At 39.6% G+C, this 23,170-nt stretch overlaps 1 protein-coding gene and 2 pseudogenes across 1 annotated transcript; all 3 read right to left on the bottom strand.

Annotated features, from left to right (window-relative positions):
* Positions 1 to 4,462: 4,462 nt before the first annotated feature.
* On the bottom strand, positions 4,463 to 5,716 carry LOC102745578 (olfactory receptor 1J4-like). Its single transcript, XM_006739498.2, has one exon. The coding sequence runs from the start codon at positions 5,458 to 5,460 to the stop codon at positions 4,519 to 4,521; it is 942 nt and encodes a 313-aa protein (XP_006739561.1). The 5' UTR covers positions 5,461 to 5,716; the 3' UTR covers positions 4,463 to 4,518.
* Positions 5,717 to 18,655: 12,939 nt separating this feature from the next.
* LOC102745890 (olfactory receptor 1J4-like) lies at positions 18,656 to 21,912 on the bottom strand (annotated as a pseudogene).
* A 376-nt stretch (positions 21,913 to 22,288) lies between these two features.
* On the bottom strand, positions 22,289 to 23,117 carry LOC102746198 (olfactory receptor 1J4-like; annotated as a pseudogene).
* Between the last annotated feature and the right edge of the window lie 53 nt (positions 23,118 to 23,170).

Genomic DNA, 23,170 nt, shown 5'->3' with positions numbered 1-23,170 from the left:
TCCATTCTAAATGACAGCCTTGCTGGATAAAGTATTCTTGGCTGCATGTTCTTCTCATTTAGTACCCTGAATATGTCTTGCCAGGCCTTTCTGGCTTGCCAGGTCTCTGTGGATAGGTCTGACGTTATTCTGATGTTCCTCCCTCTGTACGTAAGGAATCTCTTCCCCCTAACTGCCCTTAAGATGGTTTCCTTGGTTCTAAGATTTGCGAGTTTTACTATTACATGCCAGGGCATTGGCCTGTTTTCCTTAATCTGCCTCTAGAACACAAATGTTTGTTTCATTCCCCAGATTAGGGAAGTTCTCAGCTACGATTTGCTCAAATATATCTTCTAGTCCTCTCTATCTCTCCACCCCTTCAGGGATCCCAATAATTCTGACATTGGAACGTTTCATGGTGTCACTTATTTCTCTAATTCTCTTTTTATGGATTTTGAGTTGTTTGTCCCTGACTCCTCTTTTTCCTTCTTTTCTATCACTTGGTCTTCTAGATCACTAATTTGTTCTTCTGCCTCGCTTATCCTAGCTGTTAGATTATCTAGATTAGATTGGATCTTTGATCGAATTTTTAAATTCTGCCAGTTCAGCTTTCATTTTTTCCCTTAGAGACTCTATGTTGCCATTAATCAATTTCTCCATTCTAGCTATCGTCTTCATAACTGTTACCCTGAAGTCCATTTCTGACATCTTGGTTATATCTGTATCCTTTTGTAAATTTGTGGCAGAAGTCACAGTCTCTGAGTCTTTCCTATTTGGGGGGTTCCTCCTCCTAGTCATTCTGTTAAGGGGTGGTTGAGGGAATGTACAGAATCCAAATTATTGGCCACAACCCAAGCAAGATGCACCAACCTTAGGGTTGTCGGCCTCTTGTTCTCCCAGTCTGTCTTCTGGGGGAGGGGCCTGCTGCGCTGTTACTCGGGCAACCCTGTTTGGGCAGAGTTGCCCTGCCCCCTGTGGGGGGTATGGTCTCAGTGAAAACCAATTTTGGGGGGCTTTTGTTCTCTGGTGGCTTTCCCTGGTGGCTTTCCCCGTCTCTTCTGAGAGTCAGAGCAGAAGAGACCGTTTCCAACCCTCTGCCTCAGAGCAGAGAGATCGCAGTCTGTTCTTCAGTGAGCTCTCCAGGCCACACTATCTCCATTTCCATCTGTGCTGCTATAAACTGCAGCTTCCTGGGTTGTGCGCCCCTCAGCAGGGCTCCCAGTCCTCCCCTCCAGGTTGGGTCATGGGGGCACATCTCTGCCCTTTGCACTTTTAAAACCATCGACTGCCCCCAGTTCGCAAGCATGGCCCTGCCACTCTGGGTTCCTGTCAAGGGGGCTGCCCTAAAGTCCTTTCCGCGCTGCTACTGGTCTGCGAGTCTGGGCCCTGTCCCCAACATGGGAGGCTTTCACTCATCCCTGGTGCAGGATCCAGAGGGCTCCCTCCCCCTTCTGTTTATCTTCCGATATCTGCCCACAGAATCAGGGCTCCCCGCTTCATACCTTGAAACCAACCACCTGCAATATTCTATTTGTAGAGATCCAGATATATCTTCTTATATCTCAGGCTGATTTTGTGGGTGTTCAGAGTGGTCTGGGAGATATCCAGCTCAGTTCAGGGGACCAGTTGGAATAGGGTCCCCTACTCCTCTGCCATCTTTTCCTCCCCCCACCACCCCATACCACATCTTCTTTATCCATTCATCTGTTGCAGAGCATCTCAGCTCCTTCCACAATTGGGCTATTGTGGACATCACTGCTATGAACATTGGGGTGCATGTGGCCCTTCTTTTCACTACATCTGTATCTTTGGGGTAAATACCTAGTAGTGCAATTGCTGGGTCCTAGGGTAGCTCTATTTTTAACATCTTGAGGAACCTCCATACTGTTTTCCAGAGTGGCTGTACCAACTTGCATTCCCATCAACAGTGTAAGAGCGTTCCCCTTTCTCCACAACTTCAACACTTGTTGTTTCCTGTTTTGTTAATTTTTGTCATTTTGACTGGTGTAAGGTGGTATCTCATTGTGGTTTTGATTGGTATTTCACTGATACCTAATGATGTTGAGCATTTTTTCATGTCTGTTAGCCATTTGTAGGTCTTCTTTGGAGAAGTGTCTGTTCATGTCTTCTGACCATTTTTTGACTGGGTTATTTGTTTTTTGAGTGTTGAGCTTGTGAAGTTCTTTATAGATCTTGGATATCAGCCCTTTATCTGTAATGTCATTTGCAAATATCTTCTCCCATTCCGTGGGTTGCTTCTTTGTTTTGTTGACTATTTCCTTTGCTGTGCAGAAGCTTTTTATCTTGATGAAGTCCCAAAAGTTCATTTTTTCTTTTGTTTCCCTTGCCTTTGGAAAGATGTCTTGAAAGCAGTTACTGTGGCCGATGCCAAAGAGGTTGCTGCATATGTTCCCCTCTAGGATTTTGATGGATTCCTGTCTCACATTGAGGTCTTTCATCTATTTTGAGTTTATCTTTGTGTATCGTGTAAGGGAATGGTCCAGTTTCAATAGGTAATCTGAATAGACCAATAACCAGTAACAAAATTGAAGCAATAATCAAAAACGTCCCAAAAAACAAAAGTCCAGGGACAGATGGCTTCCCAGGGGGAATTCTACCAAACATTTCAAGAAGAAGTAATACCTATTTTTTGAAGCTGTTTCAAAAAATAGAAACGGAAGGAAAACTTCCAAACTCCTTCCATGAGGCCAGCATTACCTTGATCCCCAAACCAGGCAAAGAACCCCATCAAAACAGAGAATTAGAGACCAATATCCCTGATGAACATGGATGCCAAAGTACTCAACAAGATCCTAGCTAATAGGATCCACAGTACATTAAAAGGATTATTCACCATGACCAAGTGGGATTTATTCCTGGGATGCAAGGGTGATTCAACATTTGCAAATCAATCAACATGATAGAGCACATTAATAAAAGAAAAGAACCATATGATCCTCTCAATTGATGCAGAAAAAGCATTTGACAAAATACAGCATCCTTTCCTGATTAAAATTCTTCAGAGCATAGGGAAAAGGAACATTCCTCAATATCATAAAAACCGTCTATGAAAAGCCCACAGTGAATATCATTATCAATGGGGAAAAACTGAGAGCTTTTCCCTTAAGGTCAGGAACATGACAGGGATGCCCACTTTCACCACCGTTGTTCAACATAGTGCTAGAAGTCCTAGCCTCAGCAACCAGACAACAAAAAGAAATAAAAGGCATCCAAATTGGCAAAGAAATCAAACTCTCCCTCTTCACAGATGACATGATACTTTATGTGGAAAACCCAAAAGACTCCACCCCCAAATTACTAGAACTCATACAGCAATTCAGCAATGTGGCAGGATATAAAATCAATGCACAGAAATCAGTTGCTTTTCTATACACTAACAATGTAACTGTAGAAAGAGAAATTAAGGAATCAATTCCATTCACAATAGCAACAAAAACCGTAAGATACCTAGGAATACACCTAACCAAAGAGGTAAAGGATCTATACTCTAGAAACTACAGATCACTTAGGAAAGAAATTGAGGAAGACACAAAAAGATGGGAAAACATTCCATGCTCATGGATTGGAAGAATAAACATTGTTAAAATATCTATCCTGCCCAGAGCAATTTACACTTTTAATGCCATCCCTATTAAAATACCATTGGCATTTTTCAAAGAGCTGGAACAAACAATCCTGAAATTTGTATGGAACCAGAAAAGACCCCGAATCACCAAGGGAATGATGAAAAAGAAAAACAAAGCGGGGGGCATCACGTTGCCTAAATAATCTTTAAAAAAAAAAAAGGAATGCTGGAATGTGAACTCTACATGGGGATCAATTTGGGGGTCTTTTCCTTTTTAAACTTGCTTGTGCAGAACTTGGAAAATTGCCTAGCTTATAGTCATGGTAAATATTTTTGTGTGCATGAGCTATGAATTCACGTATTTATCTATTCCTTCTTAGAAGTAGAAGTTCTCAGTTTGGGAACAAGACAACACTCATTTTCCCAAATTAAAATTAATCAAGCAGATAGAAGCTATTCTCACTACAGAAATCCAACTTAGAGCAGAAAATAACAATCTTCCTAGAATGGAGAAATTAGATAACTTGATGGACTCTGCTGTGCTCCCCTATTCATTTCTTGTCATAGGCAAAATCAAATTTAAGTTTATTTAAGTTTTAGCAAACCAACAAAAACACTTTATTATCTAGCTACTGCATTAAGAAGGTAGGCATTTTGGACTTTCTAAAACTAAACATTAGAAACTTTACTGAATATTTGTAGCTTTGAAAAATAATAGACAATAAACAGGAAATAAGGAGCTGATTTATAGCTCATTTCCTTCAATAGATAGAAACTGTGGGTTATAATTAAAAGCTAGAGATGACCAAATTGAAATGGGTCGGGTCCTATAACATAACTGCCCATTTAAAGGGCAGTTGGGAGGATGCAGGAGACATGGTAGTGAACACACAATTTTTCAAGAAAGCATCTCTGACAAGGTCAATGGGTGAAATAACACAATTAGGTGATTCTCACTTGGTGAAAAGGATATTGTTTCTGAAAAGAATCCCCAGAGCCAATTTCATGTCTCTGTTCCTTAGGCTGTAGATGAAGGGGTTCAACACAGGGGTGACCACTGTATACATCAGTGAAGCAATCATATCTTTGTCATTAGAGTTGATTGATGAGGAGGAAAAGTACAGTGCCATAATTGTTCCATAGAATAGAGAAACCACAGAAAGGTGGGAGCCACAGGTGGACAGGGCTTTGCAGATACCTTTGGCAGAGGGGACCTTCAGAATAGAGGCCCCAATGTGGCCATAAGAGACCAGGATACCACTCAATGGAATAATGACAACCGCAGCCCCTGCAGTAAATATGACCAGCTCATTAAGAAAGGTATTGGAGCAGGACAGCTTGAGTAGGATGGGGAGGCTACAGAAAAAGTGAGGAATGATGTTGTCAGCACAGAAGGACACCTGAGTCAGGAGGAGGGTGTGCAAAAGGGCACTGCCACAGGAGAGAATCCAGGATCCAGCCACCAGCAACACACACAGATCCTCCTTCATGATGGTAGTGTAGTGTAGAGGGTGACAAATGGCCACATACCTGTCATATGCCATCACTGCAAGAAGGAGATTATCAACACAACCAAAGAGTATATAAAAATACATCTGTGAAATACATCCTGGGTAGGAAATGGATAAATGCTTAGTCTGCATGTTCCTCAGCATCTCTGGGACAGTGACAGATGAAAAGGAAACATCAGTGAAGGCCAAGTGGCTGAGGAAGAAGTACATGGGGGTGTGGAGGCGAGAGTCCAGCCTGATGAGCAGGATGATGAGCAGGTTCCCCAGCACTGTGGTCAGGTACATGCCGAGGAACAGGGTGAAGAATACACCCTGCTGCTCTGGCCGGATGGGGAGCCCCAGGAGGAGGAACTCGGACACACTGCTCTGGTTCTCCCTCCTCATGCTGCTTTTCTCTCCTGGGGGAATAAATAGAAATGGGAAACATCAGGCACTTAGAAATACTAAGCATAGCAATTACCGTGTGGTCACATATTTCTCCAAGTGACTGTGTCAGCGTGCAGACAAGTATTGCCTCGCACTCATCCAGTCTGGTGGGAGGGATGCAATGAGATTTGTTTGTACCCCAACACAGTCACTTGGAGAAAGAATGTGACATCAAACTCTTCAGTGGGAATCAGGAACAGCTCATTCGTTTTTGGTGTTGTTTTTTACACATATAGAGACACTGTGGTAGGTACTAGGGAGAAATTCGTAGATAAGACACAGTCCCTTCCTCTGGGGAGTCCACATTCCAGGGAGCAACCTCACAGTCCTGATGAAGAGCATGGCTCTGCAGCCAGACTGCTTATGAGCTTGTGTCTGGTTCTTGCTTATCCTGATTGTTGTTTGCCCTCTCTGTCTGCCTGCCTGCCTGTCTGTCTTTCTCACACACATATGCATGCTTGCCACTTATAGCACTGAGAAGATTAAAGAAACATTACATGTACAGAATAAGTCCTCAATACATAAACTCACTTCACACCATTAGAATGACTATTATCAAAAAAAAAAGAAAGGAAGGGAGGGAGGAAGGAAGGAAGGAAGGAAACAAGTGTTGGTGAGGATGTGAAGAAATTGGAACACTTGTGCATCCCTGGTGGGAATGTAAAATGGTGCAGTCACAATGAAAAACACTATGGCAGTTCCTCAAAAAATTAAACATAGAATTACCATATAACCCAGAAGTTCCACCTCTGGGTATATATCCAGATAATTGAAATCGGGTTCTTAAACAGATATGTTTACACCCATGTTAAAAGCAGCATTATTCATAACAACCAAAAGATGGAAACAACCTGTGTCCATTGACAAATGAATGGATAAACAAAATGTGGTATATACATACAGTGGAATGGAAAGAAGGAAATCCTGACACATGCTACAGTGTGGATGAACCTTGAAGACATTATGCTGAGTAAAATAAGCCAGTCACCAAATCATAAATACTGTATGATTCCACTTACATGAGATCCTAGAATAGTCAAGTTCATAGAGACAAAAAATAGAATGGTGGTGGCCAGCAGTTAGAGGGAAGGGAAATGAGAAGTTATTGTTCAATGTATACAGTTTCAGCTTGGGAAAATAATAAAGTTCTGGAAGTAGATGGTGGTGATGGTGTGAATGTACTTAATGCCACGGAACTGTACACTTAAAAATTACTTAAATGTCAAATTTTATGTTATATATTTCACCACAATAAAAATGTTTTAAGTTAGAAAATATATCAATGAGAGATAATAAATTACTGTCTCAAGGGGCGCCTGGCTGGCTCAGTCAGTGGAACATGCCACTTTTGATCTCAGGGTTTTGAGTTCAAGCCCTATGCTGGTAAGGGTGGTATATACATTACTTAAAAATAAAATATTTGGAGCACCTGGGTGGCACACTCAGTTAAGCATCCAACTCTTGGTTTCAGCTCAAGTCATGATATCAGGGTCCTGGGATGGAGCCCTGTGTCAGGCTCTGAGCTCAGCAAGGAGTATGCTTGGAATTCTCTCTCTCCCTCTCCCTCTGCCTCTCCCCCAGCTTGCATTCTTTCTCTCTCTCTCTCTCTCTGTCTGTCGCTCCAAAATAAACAAATAAATCTTTTTAAAAATCTTTTTATTTTAAATATTTTATTTCTTTGTTTGACACAGAGAGAAAGACAGAGAGAGCACAAGCAGGGGGAATGGCAGGCAGAAGGAGAGGGAGAAGCTGGCTCCCTGCTGAGCAGGGAGCCCAATGTGGGACTTGATCCCAAGACCCTGGAATCATGAAGAAAATTGGGGGCCCCAGAGAAGTTCAGTAGCCTTCAAACCACATGGACAAATTTCCATCAACTTTGCACAAAGAGGACTTTCCTTGGAGCTTCCAGTTATGTCTAGAGCTGAGACAAGAGAGGAGTCAGGCTGCAGGGCTCTTTCCCAGGTCAAGTGCATACACATCACACACACAAAAACAGACACGCAGAGTAACACAGAAACCAAGGTGCTGTACTTTGGCCCTCTCTTATCTGTACTCATCTCCAGTTGAAATTGTACATTTTGTCACACAAAACTTTTTTAAAAACATGCAGAACGAACCCTTCTAATGCTGTTGGTGGGGATGTGAAGTGGGTCAACTGCTATGGAAAACAGTATGGAGTTTCCCCAAAACATTGAAAATAGAACTACCACATGATCTTGCATTCCACTTCTGGGTATATACCTTTAGAAAGGATTGAAATCAAGATCTCAAAGGGATATCAAAAGCACTTCCATGCTCATTGCTGTACTATTCACAATAGTGAAGTTTTGGAAACAACCCAAATGTCCATCAACAGAAGAGTGGGTAAAGAAAATGTGGTATATACATACAGCAGAATATTATTCTGCCTTAGAAAAGAAGGAAGTTCTTCCATTTGTGACAACATGGATGAACCTGGAGCACATTATGCTAAGTGAAATAAGCCACTTCCAGAAGGACAAATATTGTATGATTTCACTTTTATGAGGTATCTAAAAGAGTCAAACTCATAGAAACAGAGAATAAATAGTAGCTACCAGGGGGAGGAGGGGAAAAGGTATAGCTGTTATTCAAATGATACAATTTCAGTACTTAAATTAATTAGTTCTAGAGGTCTACTTTATAGCATAGTGCCTATAGTCCACAGTACTTTGTTGTGCACTTAAAAATTCATTTAAAAAGTAGATCTCATTTTAAGTGTTTTTATCCAGGAAAAAACAGGGACACAAGGAAATTTTTGGAGGTGATGGATATGTCTATTACCTTGATTGTGGTGATAGCTTCAAATGTATATGCATATGTCCAAACTCATTAAATTGCATACATTAATTTTGTAGTTTTTTCTATCAATTACACCTCAGTAAAGCTGTTTAAAAATCATGCAAACACCACATCCAGTCATCCGGGCAATTCACAAACCACACACACAAAACCTCACTACACACAGTAAGAATCACATGTAGTCTAGCACAACATACAATTAACCTAAAAAGAAGCAACATACACACACCCACACAAGCACACACAAGCACACGTATATGCATTGGCGGAGATTTCTAGCTTTCTGTGATCTATTACCAGCACTATACAATAGGATTTTCTACAGTGATGGAAATATCTCTACATTGTCCACTATAGCAGCACTAGCCCCACATGACTACTGAGGACTTGAAATAGAGCTACTGCAACTAAGGAATTAAAATTTTTATTTCAATTAACTTTAATTAATTTTAATTTTATGGCCACATGTGGCTAACAGCATCACAGAGGTCAGTGTGCAAGTCAGCCTCTAAAAACAAGCAACATAAATACACGGTCTCCTAGTCCTCATGTAAATGCACGGATCTAGGTCTAGTGATGGTTCCTCACCTTGCTCTGATCTATGCCAGTTCTTCCTGGTCCAAGCTGCTACCTGAATACTCTTCTCTTATGCCTCCATGGCCTGAGGGTCTTTAGCACCTTTCGTGCCTGTTCACAAGCACTAGAACAATGAGCAGGAAGATTCACATTTACCAGTAAGACAAAGACCTAGGGGAACACAACCCCAAGCTTCTGGTTAGAGAAGAAGACAACAGAACTAATTGCCCAATTTCTTGCCTCCCTCTTGAGATGGATCTTGTGCAGGGGCCAAAAGGGGCTGAACCACAAGAGTCCCAGGAGAAAGTGTCCCTAATGTCAGTGACATGTTGGCCTCCCCTCTGGCTGGTCATGAGAAACTGGAGAGGCCCTGAACACGCTTCACCTGAAGAACGCAGCAATGGAATCTGTCTCTCCATAGATCATAGAAAGGCCCAGATAGAGTAGTACTAGCCTTGTAGACTCCCACACCACTGACCCCCCAAACTGTATTAGAGTACATATTTCACTACCACCATTCTTTTCATTCTTAGAGAACCACAAAAGATCCACAAAAGCCAAAGCAATCTTGAAAAAATTGAACAAAGTTAGAGGCATCACACCTTTTTTAAAAAAGATTTTTTTATTTATTTGAGAGAGAGACAGCAAGAAAGACCATGAGCAGGGAGGAGAGGGAGAAACAGCCTCCCTGCTCACAGGGAGCCCAACAGGGAGCTCGATCCAGGGACCGAAATCATGACCTGAGCTGAAGGCAGACACTTAACCAACTGAGACACCCAGGCGCCCCGAGGCATCACACTTTTTGATTTCAAACTATAATACAGATCTTAGTAATCAACGCAATATATTATTGGCATGAAAACGTATAGACCATGGAACAGAATATAGAACCCAGAGATAAAACCATGCATAGGCCATCAGCTAAGTCTTGACAAGGGAACCAAGCATATACACAATGAGTAAAGGATAGTCTTTATTAAATGGTGTTGAGAAACTGGATATCCGGGGCGCCTGGGTGGCTCAGTCGTTAAGCGTCTGCCTTCGGCTCAGGTCATGATCCCAGGGTCCTGGGATCAAGGCCCACATTGGGCTTCCTGCTCAGTGGGAAGCCTGCTTCTCCCTCTCCCACTCCCCTGCTTGTGTTCCCTCTCTCGCTGTCTCTCTCTGTCGAATAAAGAAATAAAATCTTTATGATGAACTCTGAAAAACAAACTGAGGGTTCTAGAGGGAAGGGGGTGGGAGGATGGGTTAGCCTGGTGGTGGGTATTGAGGAGGGCACGTTCTGCATGGAGCACTGGGTGTTATGCACAAACAATGAATCATGGAACACTTCATCTAAAACTAATGATGTAATGTATGGGGATTAACATAAGAATAAAAATAAAAAAAAAAGAAATAAAATCTTTAAAAAAAATTAAAAAAAGAAAGAAACTAGATATCCACATGGAAAAGAGTGAATACGGATCTCAACAATGTGAAAAGAGCTGTCTGTGACGTTCAGCCCCAGGAGCCAAAAATGTCTGCCACCTTCCTGGGCAGCAGCACCACCATCCAGGAGCTGTTCAAATGCATGTTTCAGAGCAGTTCATGGTCATGTTCAGGTGCAAGGCCTTCCCGCACTGGTACACAGGTGAGGGCATGGATGAAATGGAGCTCACCGAGGCCAAGAGCAGCATGAATAACCTGGTGTCTGAGTACCAGCAGTACCAGGATGCCAGGGCCAAGGAGGAGGGTAAATTTGAGGAGAAGGCAGGGAGGAGTTGGCCTAGAGCTGTCTGGTACCCGGTACAGCATGGAAGCCGTGTGAACCCTTTATTTACTCAAAACCTGTTCTCTGATGGCCAAGTCTCACTGTGTGTGCACTGCTCTTCTTCCTGTCTTAACAGCAAATGTGCTACCGCATGGGATATTTGTGTATGGAGTTTTCTACCTATTCCAGGTGGAGACTAGACCCTTATATAAATACATATAATTTTCAAATATTTTCTCATAATCTGTATCTTTCTTTTCATTTTCTTAATGGTGTCTCCCTTGGAGCAGAAGTTTTGAACTCTGATGAAATCCAATTTCTCATTTTTTCTTTTATGGATCATCTAAGCAATCTTTGCCTAACCCAAGGAAACACATATTTTCTCCCATTTTTTTCTAAATGCCTTATAGCTCTTAATATTTTGGTATATGACCCATTTTGAGTTATCTTTTGTGTATGGTATGAAGTAAGGATCTAAGTTGAAGGTTTTGCATGAAGATATCCGATTTCTCCAGCTCCATTTGTTGAAAAGATTGTCCCTCCCCCATTGAATTGCCTTGAACTGCCTTTACACCCATTTCAGAAACCAGTTGATCACAAAAGTAAGGTTTGTTCCCTTTGAGATTTATTTCTGGTCCCTCAATTCTGTTGCATTGTTCTATATGTCTATCATTATGCCAGTGCTACACTTTCTTGATGATTGTAGCTTTACAGTTAGTTTTTAAATCAGGGAGTGAAATACCTCCCACTTTGTTCTCCTTTGAGTTAACTAACACACCTCTATAGTTATAAACATCACCTCTAATTGCTCTGACTAGGTCTTCCTGTACTATGTTAAATAGCAGTAGCAAGAATGGGCATTCCTGTCTTGTTACTGATCTTAGAAGAAAATCTTTCAGCTTTTCACTGTTAAGTATGATATTAGCTGTGGGTTTATATATAAACTTTATTATGTTGAGGGGATCCTGGGTGGCTCAGTCGGTTAAGCGTCTGCCTTCCGCTCAGGTCCTGATTCTGGGGTCCTGGGATTGAACCCCATGTTGGGCTTCCCTGCTCAGCGGGGAGTCTGCTTCTCCCTCTCCATCTCCCCCTTCCCCCCACTCATCCTCTCTCTCAAATAAATTAACTAATTAATTTTTAAAAACTTTATTTTTTAAATTTTATTTTATCTTTTATGTTCAATTAGTCAACATATAGTTATGTTGAAGTGAATTCCTTCTATTCCTAGTTTGTTGAGAGTTTTTATCATGAAAGGATGTTGAATTTTGCCAAATCCTTTTCCTACAACAGTTGAAATGAGTTGTGGTTTTTCTTCTCTATTCTGTTAATGTGGTATATTGCATTAATTGATTTGCATATATTGAACCATCTTTGCATCCCAGGGATAAATCCCACTTGGTCATGGTGTATGATCCTTTTAATGAGCTGTTGAATTTGGTCTGCTAGTATTTTGTTCAGGATTTTTACATCTATGTTCATCAAGGTATTGTCTTTATTTTTTTATTTTAATTCCAGTATAGTTAATATACAGTATTATAGTAGTTTCAGGTGTACAATATAGTGATTCAACAATTCTATATATCACCCAGTGCTCATCACAACAAGTGTGCTCCTTAATCTTCATCACACATTTCAGCCATTCCCCACCCACCTCCCATCTGATAACCATCAGTTTGTTCTCTATAGTTAAGACTCTCTTTCTTGTTTTTCTCTCTCTACCTCTCTCTCTCTCTTTTTTTCCTTTGCTCATTTGTTTTGTTTCTTAAATTCCACATATGAGTGAAATCATGGTATTTGTCTTTCTCTGATAGATTTATTTCCTTAGCATTATACTCTAGCTCTATCCATGACATTGCAAATGGCAAGATTTCATTCTTTTTATGGCTGAATAATATTCCAGTGTGTGTGTGTGTGTGTGTGTGTGTGTGTGTGTATGTCCTCTTCTTTATCTATTTATCTATCAATGGACACTTGGGCTCTTTCCATAATTTGGCTATTATAAATAATGCTGCTTTAAACACAGGCATGCTTGTATCCCTTTGAATTAGTGTTTTTTGTATTTTTTGGGTAGATACTGAGTAGTGCGATTACTGGTTCATAGGGTAGTTCTATTTTTAACTCTTTAAGGAACCTCCATACTGTTTTCCACAGTGGCTGCACCCGTTTTCATTCCCACCTACAGTGCATGAGGGTCCCTTTATCTCCACATCCTTAACACTTGTTTCTTGTGTTTTTGATATTAGTCATTCTGACAGGTGTAAGATGATATCTCATTATAGTTTTGATTTGCATTTCCCTGATGATGAGTGATGTGTATCTTTTTATGTGCCTAGTGGCCATCTGGATGTCTTCTTTAGAGAAATGTCTGTTCATGTCTTCTGCCCATTTTTTAATTGGTTATTTGTTTGGGGGTGTTGAGTTGTATAAGTTCTTTATATATTTTGGATACTAACCCTTTACCAGATATGTCATTTGTAAATACCTTCTCCCATTCTTTGGGTTGCCTTTTAGTTTTGTTGATTGTTTCCTTCACTGTGCAGAAGATATTGGCTTTTAGGTTTCTTTTCATGCAGTGGTTTTGGCTGGCTTTGGTACCAGGGTAATGCTGGCCTCCTAAAATGAGTTTTGAAGTGTTCCTTCTTAATTTTTTGGAAAATTTTAAGAAGAGTTGGTGCTAATTTTTCTTTAAATATTTGATAGAATTCACCAGTGAGACCATCTGGTCCTGGGCTCTTCTTTACTGGGAGGTTTATGATCACTGATTCAATCTCCTTATTTTTTTAAAAAGATTTTATTTATTTATTTGACAGGCAGAGAGAGAGAGAGCACAAGCAGGGGGAGCAGCAGGCGGAGGGAGAGGGAGAAGCAGACTCCCTTCTAAGTAGAGAGCCCAACGGGCTAGATCCCAGGACCCTGGGATCATGACCCGAGCCAAAGGCAGACACTTAACTGACTGAGCCACCCAGGTTACCCCTCAATCTCCTTGTTATTGGTCTCTTCAAGGTTTCTATTTCTTTTATCATTCAATCTTGGTAGGTTGTATGTTTCTGGGAATTAATCGGTTTCATCTAGGTTACAACTCATTAAATTTATTAAAAATCATTGAGCTGAATTTTATTATATAAAGTTGCAAAAATAAAAGATTGTACCAGAAGCTTTAACCAGTACATTGAGTAAATATAAAGAAATAGAGAGTATAAATATTAAGAGGGTAGAACTCAGTTACTATTCACTGATAATTTTATGGCTTACCTAAAATATCCAAAACAATATACAAATTATTATTTTTTAATTTTTTTTAAGATTTTATTTATTTATTTGACAGAGAGAGACACAGCGAGAGAGAGAACACAAGCAGGGGGAGTGGGAGAGGGAGAAGCAGGCTTCCCACAGAGCAGGGAACCCGATGTGGGGCTTGATCCCAGGACCCTGGGATCATGACCTGAGCTGAAGGCAGACACTTAACAACTGAGCCCCCCAGGCGCCCCACAATATACAGATTATAAAAATAGTGAATTCAGTACACTTATATATTGACTTTGACTTAGAAAAGTCAACTATGTTTCTATATTGTAGAAAAAATTGAATATGAAATTTAAATTATTACATTTTTAAATTGCACACAAATATAAAATATCTAGGGAAAAGGTGAATGAAAGATGTGTAAGTCCTCTATCTTAAAACTACAAAATGTGTTGAAAGAAAGTAAGAAGACAAAAGTAGTTGAAGATATATACATATGGTCCCAGATTAGAGATTCAATATTTTTAAAATGTCAGTTCTAAGCTGTTTTATGTTTTGAATAGCATTCTAAATAAAGCATTAATAGTTTTGTTTTGTAATTGTCAAGAAAAATCTAAAAATCAAATGGAAATTCAAGAAGAAAAAAGAGTCAAGATAACTTATATTCAGTCACTTGAACCATAACAAAGACAATATTGCAGTGGAATGGAGAAAGGATGAATTTTTTTCTCCTTCTAGAGTTGACTGATAACATTATTCTGAATTTTAGGGACTATTAAAAGATGCTTTTATTTATTTATTTTTTTAAAGATTTTATTTATTCATTTGAGAGAGAGAATGGGAGAGAGAGCACGAGAGGGGGGAGGGTCAGAGGGAGAAGCAGACTCCCTGCTGAGCAGGGAGCCCGATGCGGGACTCGATCCTGGGACTCCAGGATCATGACCTGAGCCGAAGGCAGTCGCTTAACCAACTGAGCCACCCAGGCGCCCAAAAGATGCTTTTAATAAAAGGTTCAGGTCATCAGAGTACATTCAATTTTTTTAAAAATTAAAATGTTTTTATACAAATTATATGTTTTAATTTTTAATTTATGTTCTTAACTATTACTCTGTGACTTCAGCAACATCATTTAAACAAGCCCTAATTAGGGTAAACCTGTAAAGTGACAAAATGCACTATACAAAAGACTACAAGTATTTTGTACTCACTAGAGACTCAACAATTAAAAGAATCTGTGCCCCTCAGTACCATGCAATTTTCATGGAAATGATTTATTGTTTGGAAAATTAGTACTGTCAATTATAATTTGTACTCTTTAGCAAGGCAATACATTTGAGCAATGATAAAGATCAAAGTAATATATTATTTTATAATGGTATCTTTTATTTAAATATCCTAAAAATATTTTATGAATTTTATACATAGGAATTACCCCATCTACCTTTGAGATGCAATGTTTATTTAGACCATTTATCCTGACCTAATCTTTTTACCATTCTTATGCCTAACTGCTGTACAATGAGTCTTGATTATCTGTGCTGCAATAAGTGAGCCCTAGCACAAAAAATTAAAAACTGATTTACCCAGATAGACTACAGAGAAGTTTGTTATGTTGCAAACTTGATCAACCAGAGAAAGATGGACTTTTTAATAAATTGTTGTAATATTTACCTATTGGCTATCCATACAGAAGAAAATTAATTTTGTGTCTGTACCTTAAAACATACACCAAAAGTGAACCCAGCTGGACTTTAGATGCACATATTAAAAGAAAAACAAGAATCTTTTTTATTTTTAAGAGAGAGAGAGAAAGAAAGAGAGCACATGAGTGGAGTGGGAGGGGCAGAGGGAGAGGAAGAGAGAGAATCTTAAGCAGGCTCCATGCTCAGCACAGAAATCACGACCTGAACTGATATCAAGAATCTGATGCTTAACTGACTGAGCCACCCAGGTACCCCAAAGAAGAATCTTTTTAAGATAAAAACTTAGGGGAATATCTTCAATTTATTTTGGGAAATAAAAATTTCTTCAATCAGATATGAAGTTAGCCACATAGGAAAAAAATTTAATGCATATGACTACATTAAGATATATAATCTTTTTTTTAAGATTTTATTTATTTATTTGAGAATGAGTGAGAGAGAGAGAGGACGAGCAGGGTGAGGGGCAAGGGGAGAAGCAGGCTCTCTGCTGAGCAGGGGAGCCCTATGCGGAGCTTGATCTTGGGACTTGAGGATCATGACCTGAGCTGAAGGCACACGCTTAATGTACTGAGCCACCCAGGTGCCCCTAAGATATATAATCTTAATATATAATGACTACATTAAGATATATAATTCATCAAAAGACCCATAAAGATTATGGAAAAGTAAGCCGAAATGCTAAGCAAAATAAGTCAGTCAGAGAAAACAACAAGTATCATATGATTTCACTCATATGTGGAATTTAAGAAACAAAAGGGATGAACAGGAAAGGAAGGGAAAATAAAATAAGATGAAAACAGAGAGGGTGGGGTGCCTGGGTGGCTCAGTCGTTAAGCATCTGCCTTCAGCTCAGGTCATGATCCCAGGGTCCTGGGATCGAGCCCCCAGTTGGGCTCCCTGCTCAGCGGGGAGCCTGCTTCTCCCTCTCCCACTCCCCCTGCTTGTGTTCCCTCTCTTGCTGTCTCTCTCTGTCAAACAAATAAATAAAACCTTAAAAAAAAGAAAGAAAACAGAGAGGGAGACAAACCATAAGAGACTCTTAACTATAGGAAACAAACAGGTTTGCTGGAGGGTAGGTAGATGGGGGGATGAATTGGGTGATGGGAATTAAGGAGGGCACTTGAAGTAATGAGCACTGGGTGTTGCATGCAACTGATGAGTCACTAAATTCTACCTCTGAAACTAAAAATAAGAAAAAAGAAAAAGTAAGCCTTAAATCTTCAAATACTACATCAAGAACTAATGATGTACTATATGTTGGCTAATTGAACATAATAAAAAATAACTTGAAAAATTAAAAAAAAAAGAAAAAGCAAGCCACATTACAGAAGAATAAATTCTCAATTCATATATCCAGCAAAGGGTTTATATCCAGGAATATATATATACATGAAGAACTCCTAGAAACCAATAAGAAGAAACAGACTACCCAATAAAACAGCAGCAAATGGCTAAAAACAGACCATTTACAAGAGAGGATACCCAAATTACATAAGCACAGGTAAAGGAGATAAACAACATGAGTTATCAGACAAATGCAAATTAAAACCATAACACATGACTTCTACAAACCCATAAGAATGTGTACAGTAGAAAAGATGGACAGTATAAATGTTGGTGAGTGAGTATATTACAGGGAGGAGCACTTTGTCTAACTTTTTAAAATATTATCCATGAATTACTTGAAGTGTACATAAATTTTCATCCAAAAATTCCATTTTGAGGTATATACGCAAGCCCCAAACTGGGAACTACCCAAATGTCAATCAGAACTAGAATGGAAGATAAATTAAGGAGTATAGACACAATTGGAAACTATAAAGCCACGAGAATGAGTTAACCATAACTATACAGAACAAAACAAAATGGGAACACAAAAGAGTACATACTCTATGCTTTATCTATAAAACAGCCAAACTGACCAATCATATATGAAATCAAAATAATGGCAATAAAATAATATGGTTAAACACATGATTTTTTGAAGTCACACATGTCTGAGGTTAAATCTTGTGACAGCTACTCAGTTGCTATCCCTCGGTTTTAGTTTGATTTAGATTTGATTTACAGAGGTAAATATGAAAAATATTAACATCTTTATAAGAGAAATGTGCTCAGGAGTAAATAAATATATATTTAAATGCTTGATGAATGCCAGCTGCAATAGCTACTCTCATCTGTTTCACAGATACAGCAGTTTGGTGACTTCTGGATTTCTCACACATGAAATAAGTGAGCTCTAGTGGTATTGTGAAAACTCAGATAGATATGTGTTGATATCAATACCAGATAGGGTTACAAAGAAAAAAATAAAGATTCTAAAACTTCCTAAAGCCCAGGGAAAGGGGCACCGAAGTTTCACAAGCTTGCAGAGAACTTCAGGGTACAGGAGGGCTTGTAGTTTCACTGCAGAACATTAATGCACACAATCCAGACAGCAGGTAGAGAAAAAGAACAATCAGGTGAACATAAATATGAGAAGAAACATAAAATGAGACCAAGAAAAGGAAGTTAAGAGTTAAAAGTGTTGTTAATAAGACCTAGTCCTTCAACAGATGAATGGATAAAGAAGATGTGGTCCTTATATACAATGGAATATTATGCAGCCGTCAGAAAGGATGAATACCCACCATTTGCATTGACATGGATGGAAATGGAGGGGATTATGCTAAGTGAAATAAGTCAAGCAGAGAAAGTCAATTATCATATGGTTTCACTCATATGTGGAACATAAGGAATAGCACAGAGGACCATAGGGGAAGGGAGGGAAAACTGAAGGGGAAGAAATCAGAGAGGGAGACAAACCATGAGAGACTCTGGACTCCGGGAAACAAACTGAGGGTTACAGAAGGGGTAGCCAGATGATGGGTATTAAGGAGGGCGCATGTTGTGTTGAGCACTGGGTGTTATATGCAACTAATGGATAATTGAATGCTACATCAAAAACTAATGATGTACTAAATGTTGGCTAACTGGACATAATAAAAAATTTTTTAAAATAAATAAGTAAATTCATTAAAAAAAAGACCTAGCCAAGTTACAACTTTTAGAAGAAACACGTTTACAGCCCCCAAGAGTACCCATGACAGCAAGGTTGAATGAACAACACCAAAGACTCTTTATAGTCCTTGGCTCTAAAGATTTTCTGAAGAACACGTTTCATGTCCTTATTCTTCAGGCTATAGATGAAGAGGTTCTGCATGGGGGTGACCACCGTGTACATCACAGAAGCAAGTATGTTGCCTGATGAAGGGAAAAAGTAAACACCAGCAATTGTCCCATAGTATAAAAACACTACAGAGAGGTGGGAGCCACATGTAGACAAGGCTTTGAAGTTTCTTTTGAAGGAGAGGACCTTCAGAATGATACCTGCCGTGTGGATATACGAGCCCAAGATACCACTCAATGGCAGGATGAAGATCAGTCCTCCCTCAATGAGAATAAGCAGCTTATTGCAGGAGGTGTTGAGCAGGAGGACTTTAGCACAACAGCAAGATTACAAAAGTGGAGAACGATAGTTCCTGCACAGGACAACCAGTCCATGAAGAAGGCATGCAACAGAGCATGGGTACAAGATAAAAACCAGGACCTAGCCACTAGGATGATACAAAACTCATTCCTCAAGATGGTGGTATAATGGAGAGGGTAACAGATGGCCACATACCTGTCATAGGCCATCACTGTGAGATGAAAGCGATCAATACAACTAAAATTAGTGAAGAAATACATTTGTGAAATGCACCAAGCATAGGGGATGGACTGATCTCAAGCATCCATGTTTATCATCATCTTAGGAATAGTGACAGATGAAAAGGAGACATCTGTGAAGCCAAGTGGCTGAGGGAGAAGTATGGGGGTGTGGAGGCGAGAATCTAGCACCGTTCCCCAGCACCGTGGTCAGATATATGCCCAGGAATAGGGCAAAGAACATGACCTGTTGCTCCAGCCGGATGGGGGAGCCCAGAAGGAGGAACTTGGACATGCAGCTTCTGGTTCTCTGACCTCATACTGCTTTTCTATATGCTAGGGATGAAGAAGTTTTGGGAATCTCAGAAACCTAGAAAGAACTATCACATCTCATACTGTAATTTTTTTGGAAAACAATAAATTTTTAACTAAATGCATTAACTTCTCACACCTGTGAATGCATGTACCTTCACTCTGTCCCATTCTGGCTCCAGGAAAACATCTCACCCAAGAGCAGCCAACAAGACCTCATTGCATAAAGTAAGAGGGTGTTTGCTGTTTTACTCAACCATTGTTCCATTGAACATTGAGTCTGTATCAGGACCTCTACTAAGGGATGAGAATGTAGACATAAACAAGAAAGGCAAAGACCTTGCCCTCTATGAGTATAGATCTTGATGAATGTAGAGGGATAATTTACTACACCAAGACACGGCCCAGTTGTAATAGTTCACTGTGGCAGAAATAGTAGATGACCCTTGGAAAACTGGTGTTAGTTGTTTCTGCCTTAAAATGACATGAGACTCCAGTGCTGAGGTGGCATTGTTGGGGTGTTGTCATGCTCCTCCTGTGAACCTGGCTTCATATCAGACTAGTGATTTTATCCCTGATCAATTGGTTAAAGTGGTGTCTGCTAGGTTCTCTACTGTAAAGTTACTATTTTAATTTCTGTAATTAGTATCATTTGAGTAGATACTTTAAAATGATATAACCATAACTTTTTTCTTATTAAAATTTCACCCACTATGTTTAACACTTTTTTCCCCTTTTCTCTTTTGTTTTGTTTCTTAAATTCCACATATGAGTGAGATCATATGGTATTTGTCTTTCTCTGACTTATTTCACTTAGAATAATACTCTCCAGCTCCATCCATGTTGTTGCAAATGGCAATATTTCATTCTTTTTGATAGCTGAGTATTATTCCATTGTATGTGTGTGTGTGTGTGTGTGACCACACCTTTTTTTTTTTTTCTCAGATCTAGGGTTAGGGTTAGGGCCAGGGTGAGAGTATGTGCCTGGTATCCTGCAGTTTGGACACTCTGGAAGACATATGGAGGTTCCTCAAAAAGTTAAAAATAGAGCTACCCTATGACTCAGCAATTGCACTACTAGGTATTTATCCAAAGGATACAAACATAGTGATTTGAAGGGACACCTGCACCCCAATGTTTATAGCAGCAATGTCCACAATAACCAAACTATGAAAAGAGCCCAGATGTTCACAGACAGATGAATGGATAAATAAGAAGTGGTATATATATACAATGGAATAATACTCAGCCATCAAAAGGATGAAAACTTACTATTTACATCGACATGGATGGAACTGGAGGGTATTATACTGAGCAAAATAAGTCAATCAGAGAAAGGCAATTATCATATGGTTTTACTCATATGTGGAATATAAGAAACAGGGCAGAGGACTGTAGAGGAAGGGAGGGAAAACAGAATGGGAAGAAATCAGAGGGAGACAAACCATGAAAGACTCTTAACTATAGAAATCAAACTGAGGGTTGCTGGAGGAGAGGTGGGTGGTGGGATGGAGTAATTGGGTGACAGGCATTAAGGAGGGCACATGATGTGATGAGCACTCAGTGTTATATGCAACTGATGAATTACTGAACTCTACACCTGAAACTAATGATATACTATATGTTGGCTAATTGAATTTAAATAAAAATTTAAAAAAGAAAACATATAGTAATGTGAAAAATATAAATTCAAATATATCATATTAAATGTTACTAGATCAAATTCCCCAGAAATACAAGGATTATGAATCTATCTAGAAAGAACACAACCTAACTTCACAGTGCTAACAAGGAATGTCTCACAGATATAAGGACATAGAACAGTTTAAAGAAAATTGATGGAAAAGAAATACCATGTGGGTAGCCAGGTGATGGGTGTTAAGGAGGGCACATGTTGTGATGAGCACTGGGTGTTATACACAACTAATGAATCGTTGAACACTACATCAAAAACTGATGATGTACTATATGTTGGCTAACTGAACATAATAAAAAAAAGACATAACATGTAAACACTAACCAAAAGAAAGCTGACATAGCTCTACTAATAATCAGACGAAGTAGATGAGAAGATGTTAAGGCAGGAGCTGCTGCTAGAGATAAAGAGAAATATCTCCTATTTATAAATGCAGTGGTATGATGTTAAATGAATAAAAATAGCTCTCAGAGAGGAGTCTTGCTTTGTAGCCTTTGCCAGTTACCATAGTGTAATTATTTCCAGTATGGCTGATTTCAATCTACCAATGTGATATCATTGAATGTGGAGTTGAAAGAGATGTTCACATTCAACTTGAAGCCAATGTAAGCCAGCTTCAGCATACCACTGCTTTAAAGAATCAGTACACAGGAGCAGATCATGATGAATCTGCATGTCATCAATAACATAGCATATAAATTACATAAGCAATAACTGGGCATATCTAAAAGGGGAAAAAATAAATCCACAATTACAATTATGCAGCATGTGTCACAAGATTTTGCACATTTAAGAGATGATGAACAAGGAGGAAAAAATTAACGGTAAAGAATATTTAACAATCCAAGTAACAAACTTGACCTGGTGGACATATTAACAGCACTATGACAGCAGAATGTATATTCGTTTTAAGTTACATAGAGTTGCCAACCATACAATAGTTTTAGGAGATATATCTCACTGTGCATGACTACAATAATTGGATTTAGTGATTGCCACTTAAAAGTTAGCCCTCTTGACAAATATTTCTAGGGCCTGTTTTATACCTTTGTTCCTCAGGCTATAGATGAAGGATTCAGCATAGGGGTAACTACAGTATACATGACCGAAGCAATTATGTCTTTGTCACTGCAGTCCCATGATGGGGAGAAAAAGTAAACACCTACAAGTGTCCCATAGTATAAAGACACCACAAAAAGATGGGAGCCACAGGTAGAAAAGGCTTTAAAGAGTAGTAGAGGGGATCCTCAGGACAGTTGTCCCTATACGGATATATGAGCCCAAGATACTACTCAAGAGCAGGATGAAAAACATTCCTCCTTCAGTAAAGATGACCAGTTCGTTGAGAGAGATGTCTGAGCAGCTCATCTTCAGGAGCACAGTAAGGTCACAGAAGAAGTGGGGGATGATATTATCAGCACAGAAGGACAGTTGGACCAAGAGAAGGGTGTGCAACAGGGCATGGATGCAACAGAAGAACCAGGACCCAGCTACTAATGAGATACACAGCTCCTGCCTCATGACAGTGGTGTAGTGGAGTGGCTGACAGATGGCCACACCTCCTGTCATATGCCATCACTGCAAGAAGGAAGTTGTCAAGACAACCAAAAACTATGAAAAAATACATCTGAGAAATGCACCCCACATAGGGAATGGATTGTTGCTGAGTCTGCATGTTCATGAGCATCTTTGGAACTGTAATAGATGAAAGGGAAATATCAGAGAAGGCCAAGTGGCTGAGGAAGAAGTACATGGGATTGTGGAGGTGAGAGTCCAACCTGATGAGCAGGATGACGAGCAGGTTCCCCAGCACTGTAGTCAGGTACATGCCCAGGAACAGAGCGAAGAACACACCCTGCTGCTCTGTCTGGATGGAGCCCC

Source organism: Leptonychotes weddellii, chromosome 14, assembly GCF_054177405.1.
Source record: "Leptonychotes weddellii isolate Sample4059 chromosome 14, ASM5417740v2, whole genome shotgun sequence".
Taxonomy (NCBI): domain Eukaryota; kingdom Metazoa; phylum Chordata; class Mammalia; order Carnivora; family Phocidae; genus Leptonychotes; species Leptonychotes weddellii.
This window is presented reverse-complemented; position numbering and strand designations above follow the sequence as displayed.

What these genes read in the sequence shown, in the direction of transcription:
- LOC102745578 (XM_006739498.2), bottom strand. Translation starts at nt 5,460, where the DNA reads ATGAGGAGGGAGAACCAGAGCAGTGTGTCCGAGTTCCTCCTCCTGGGG.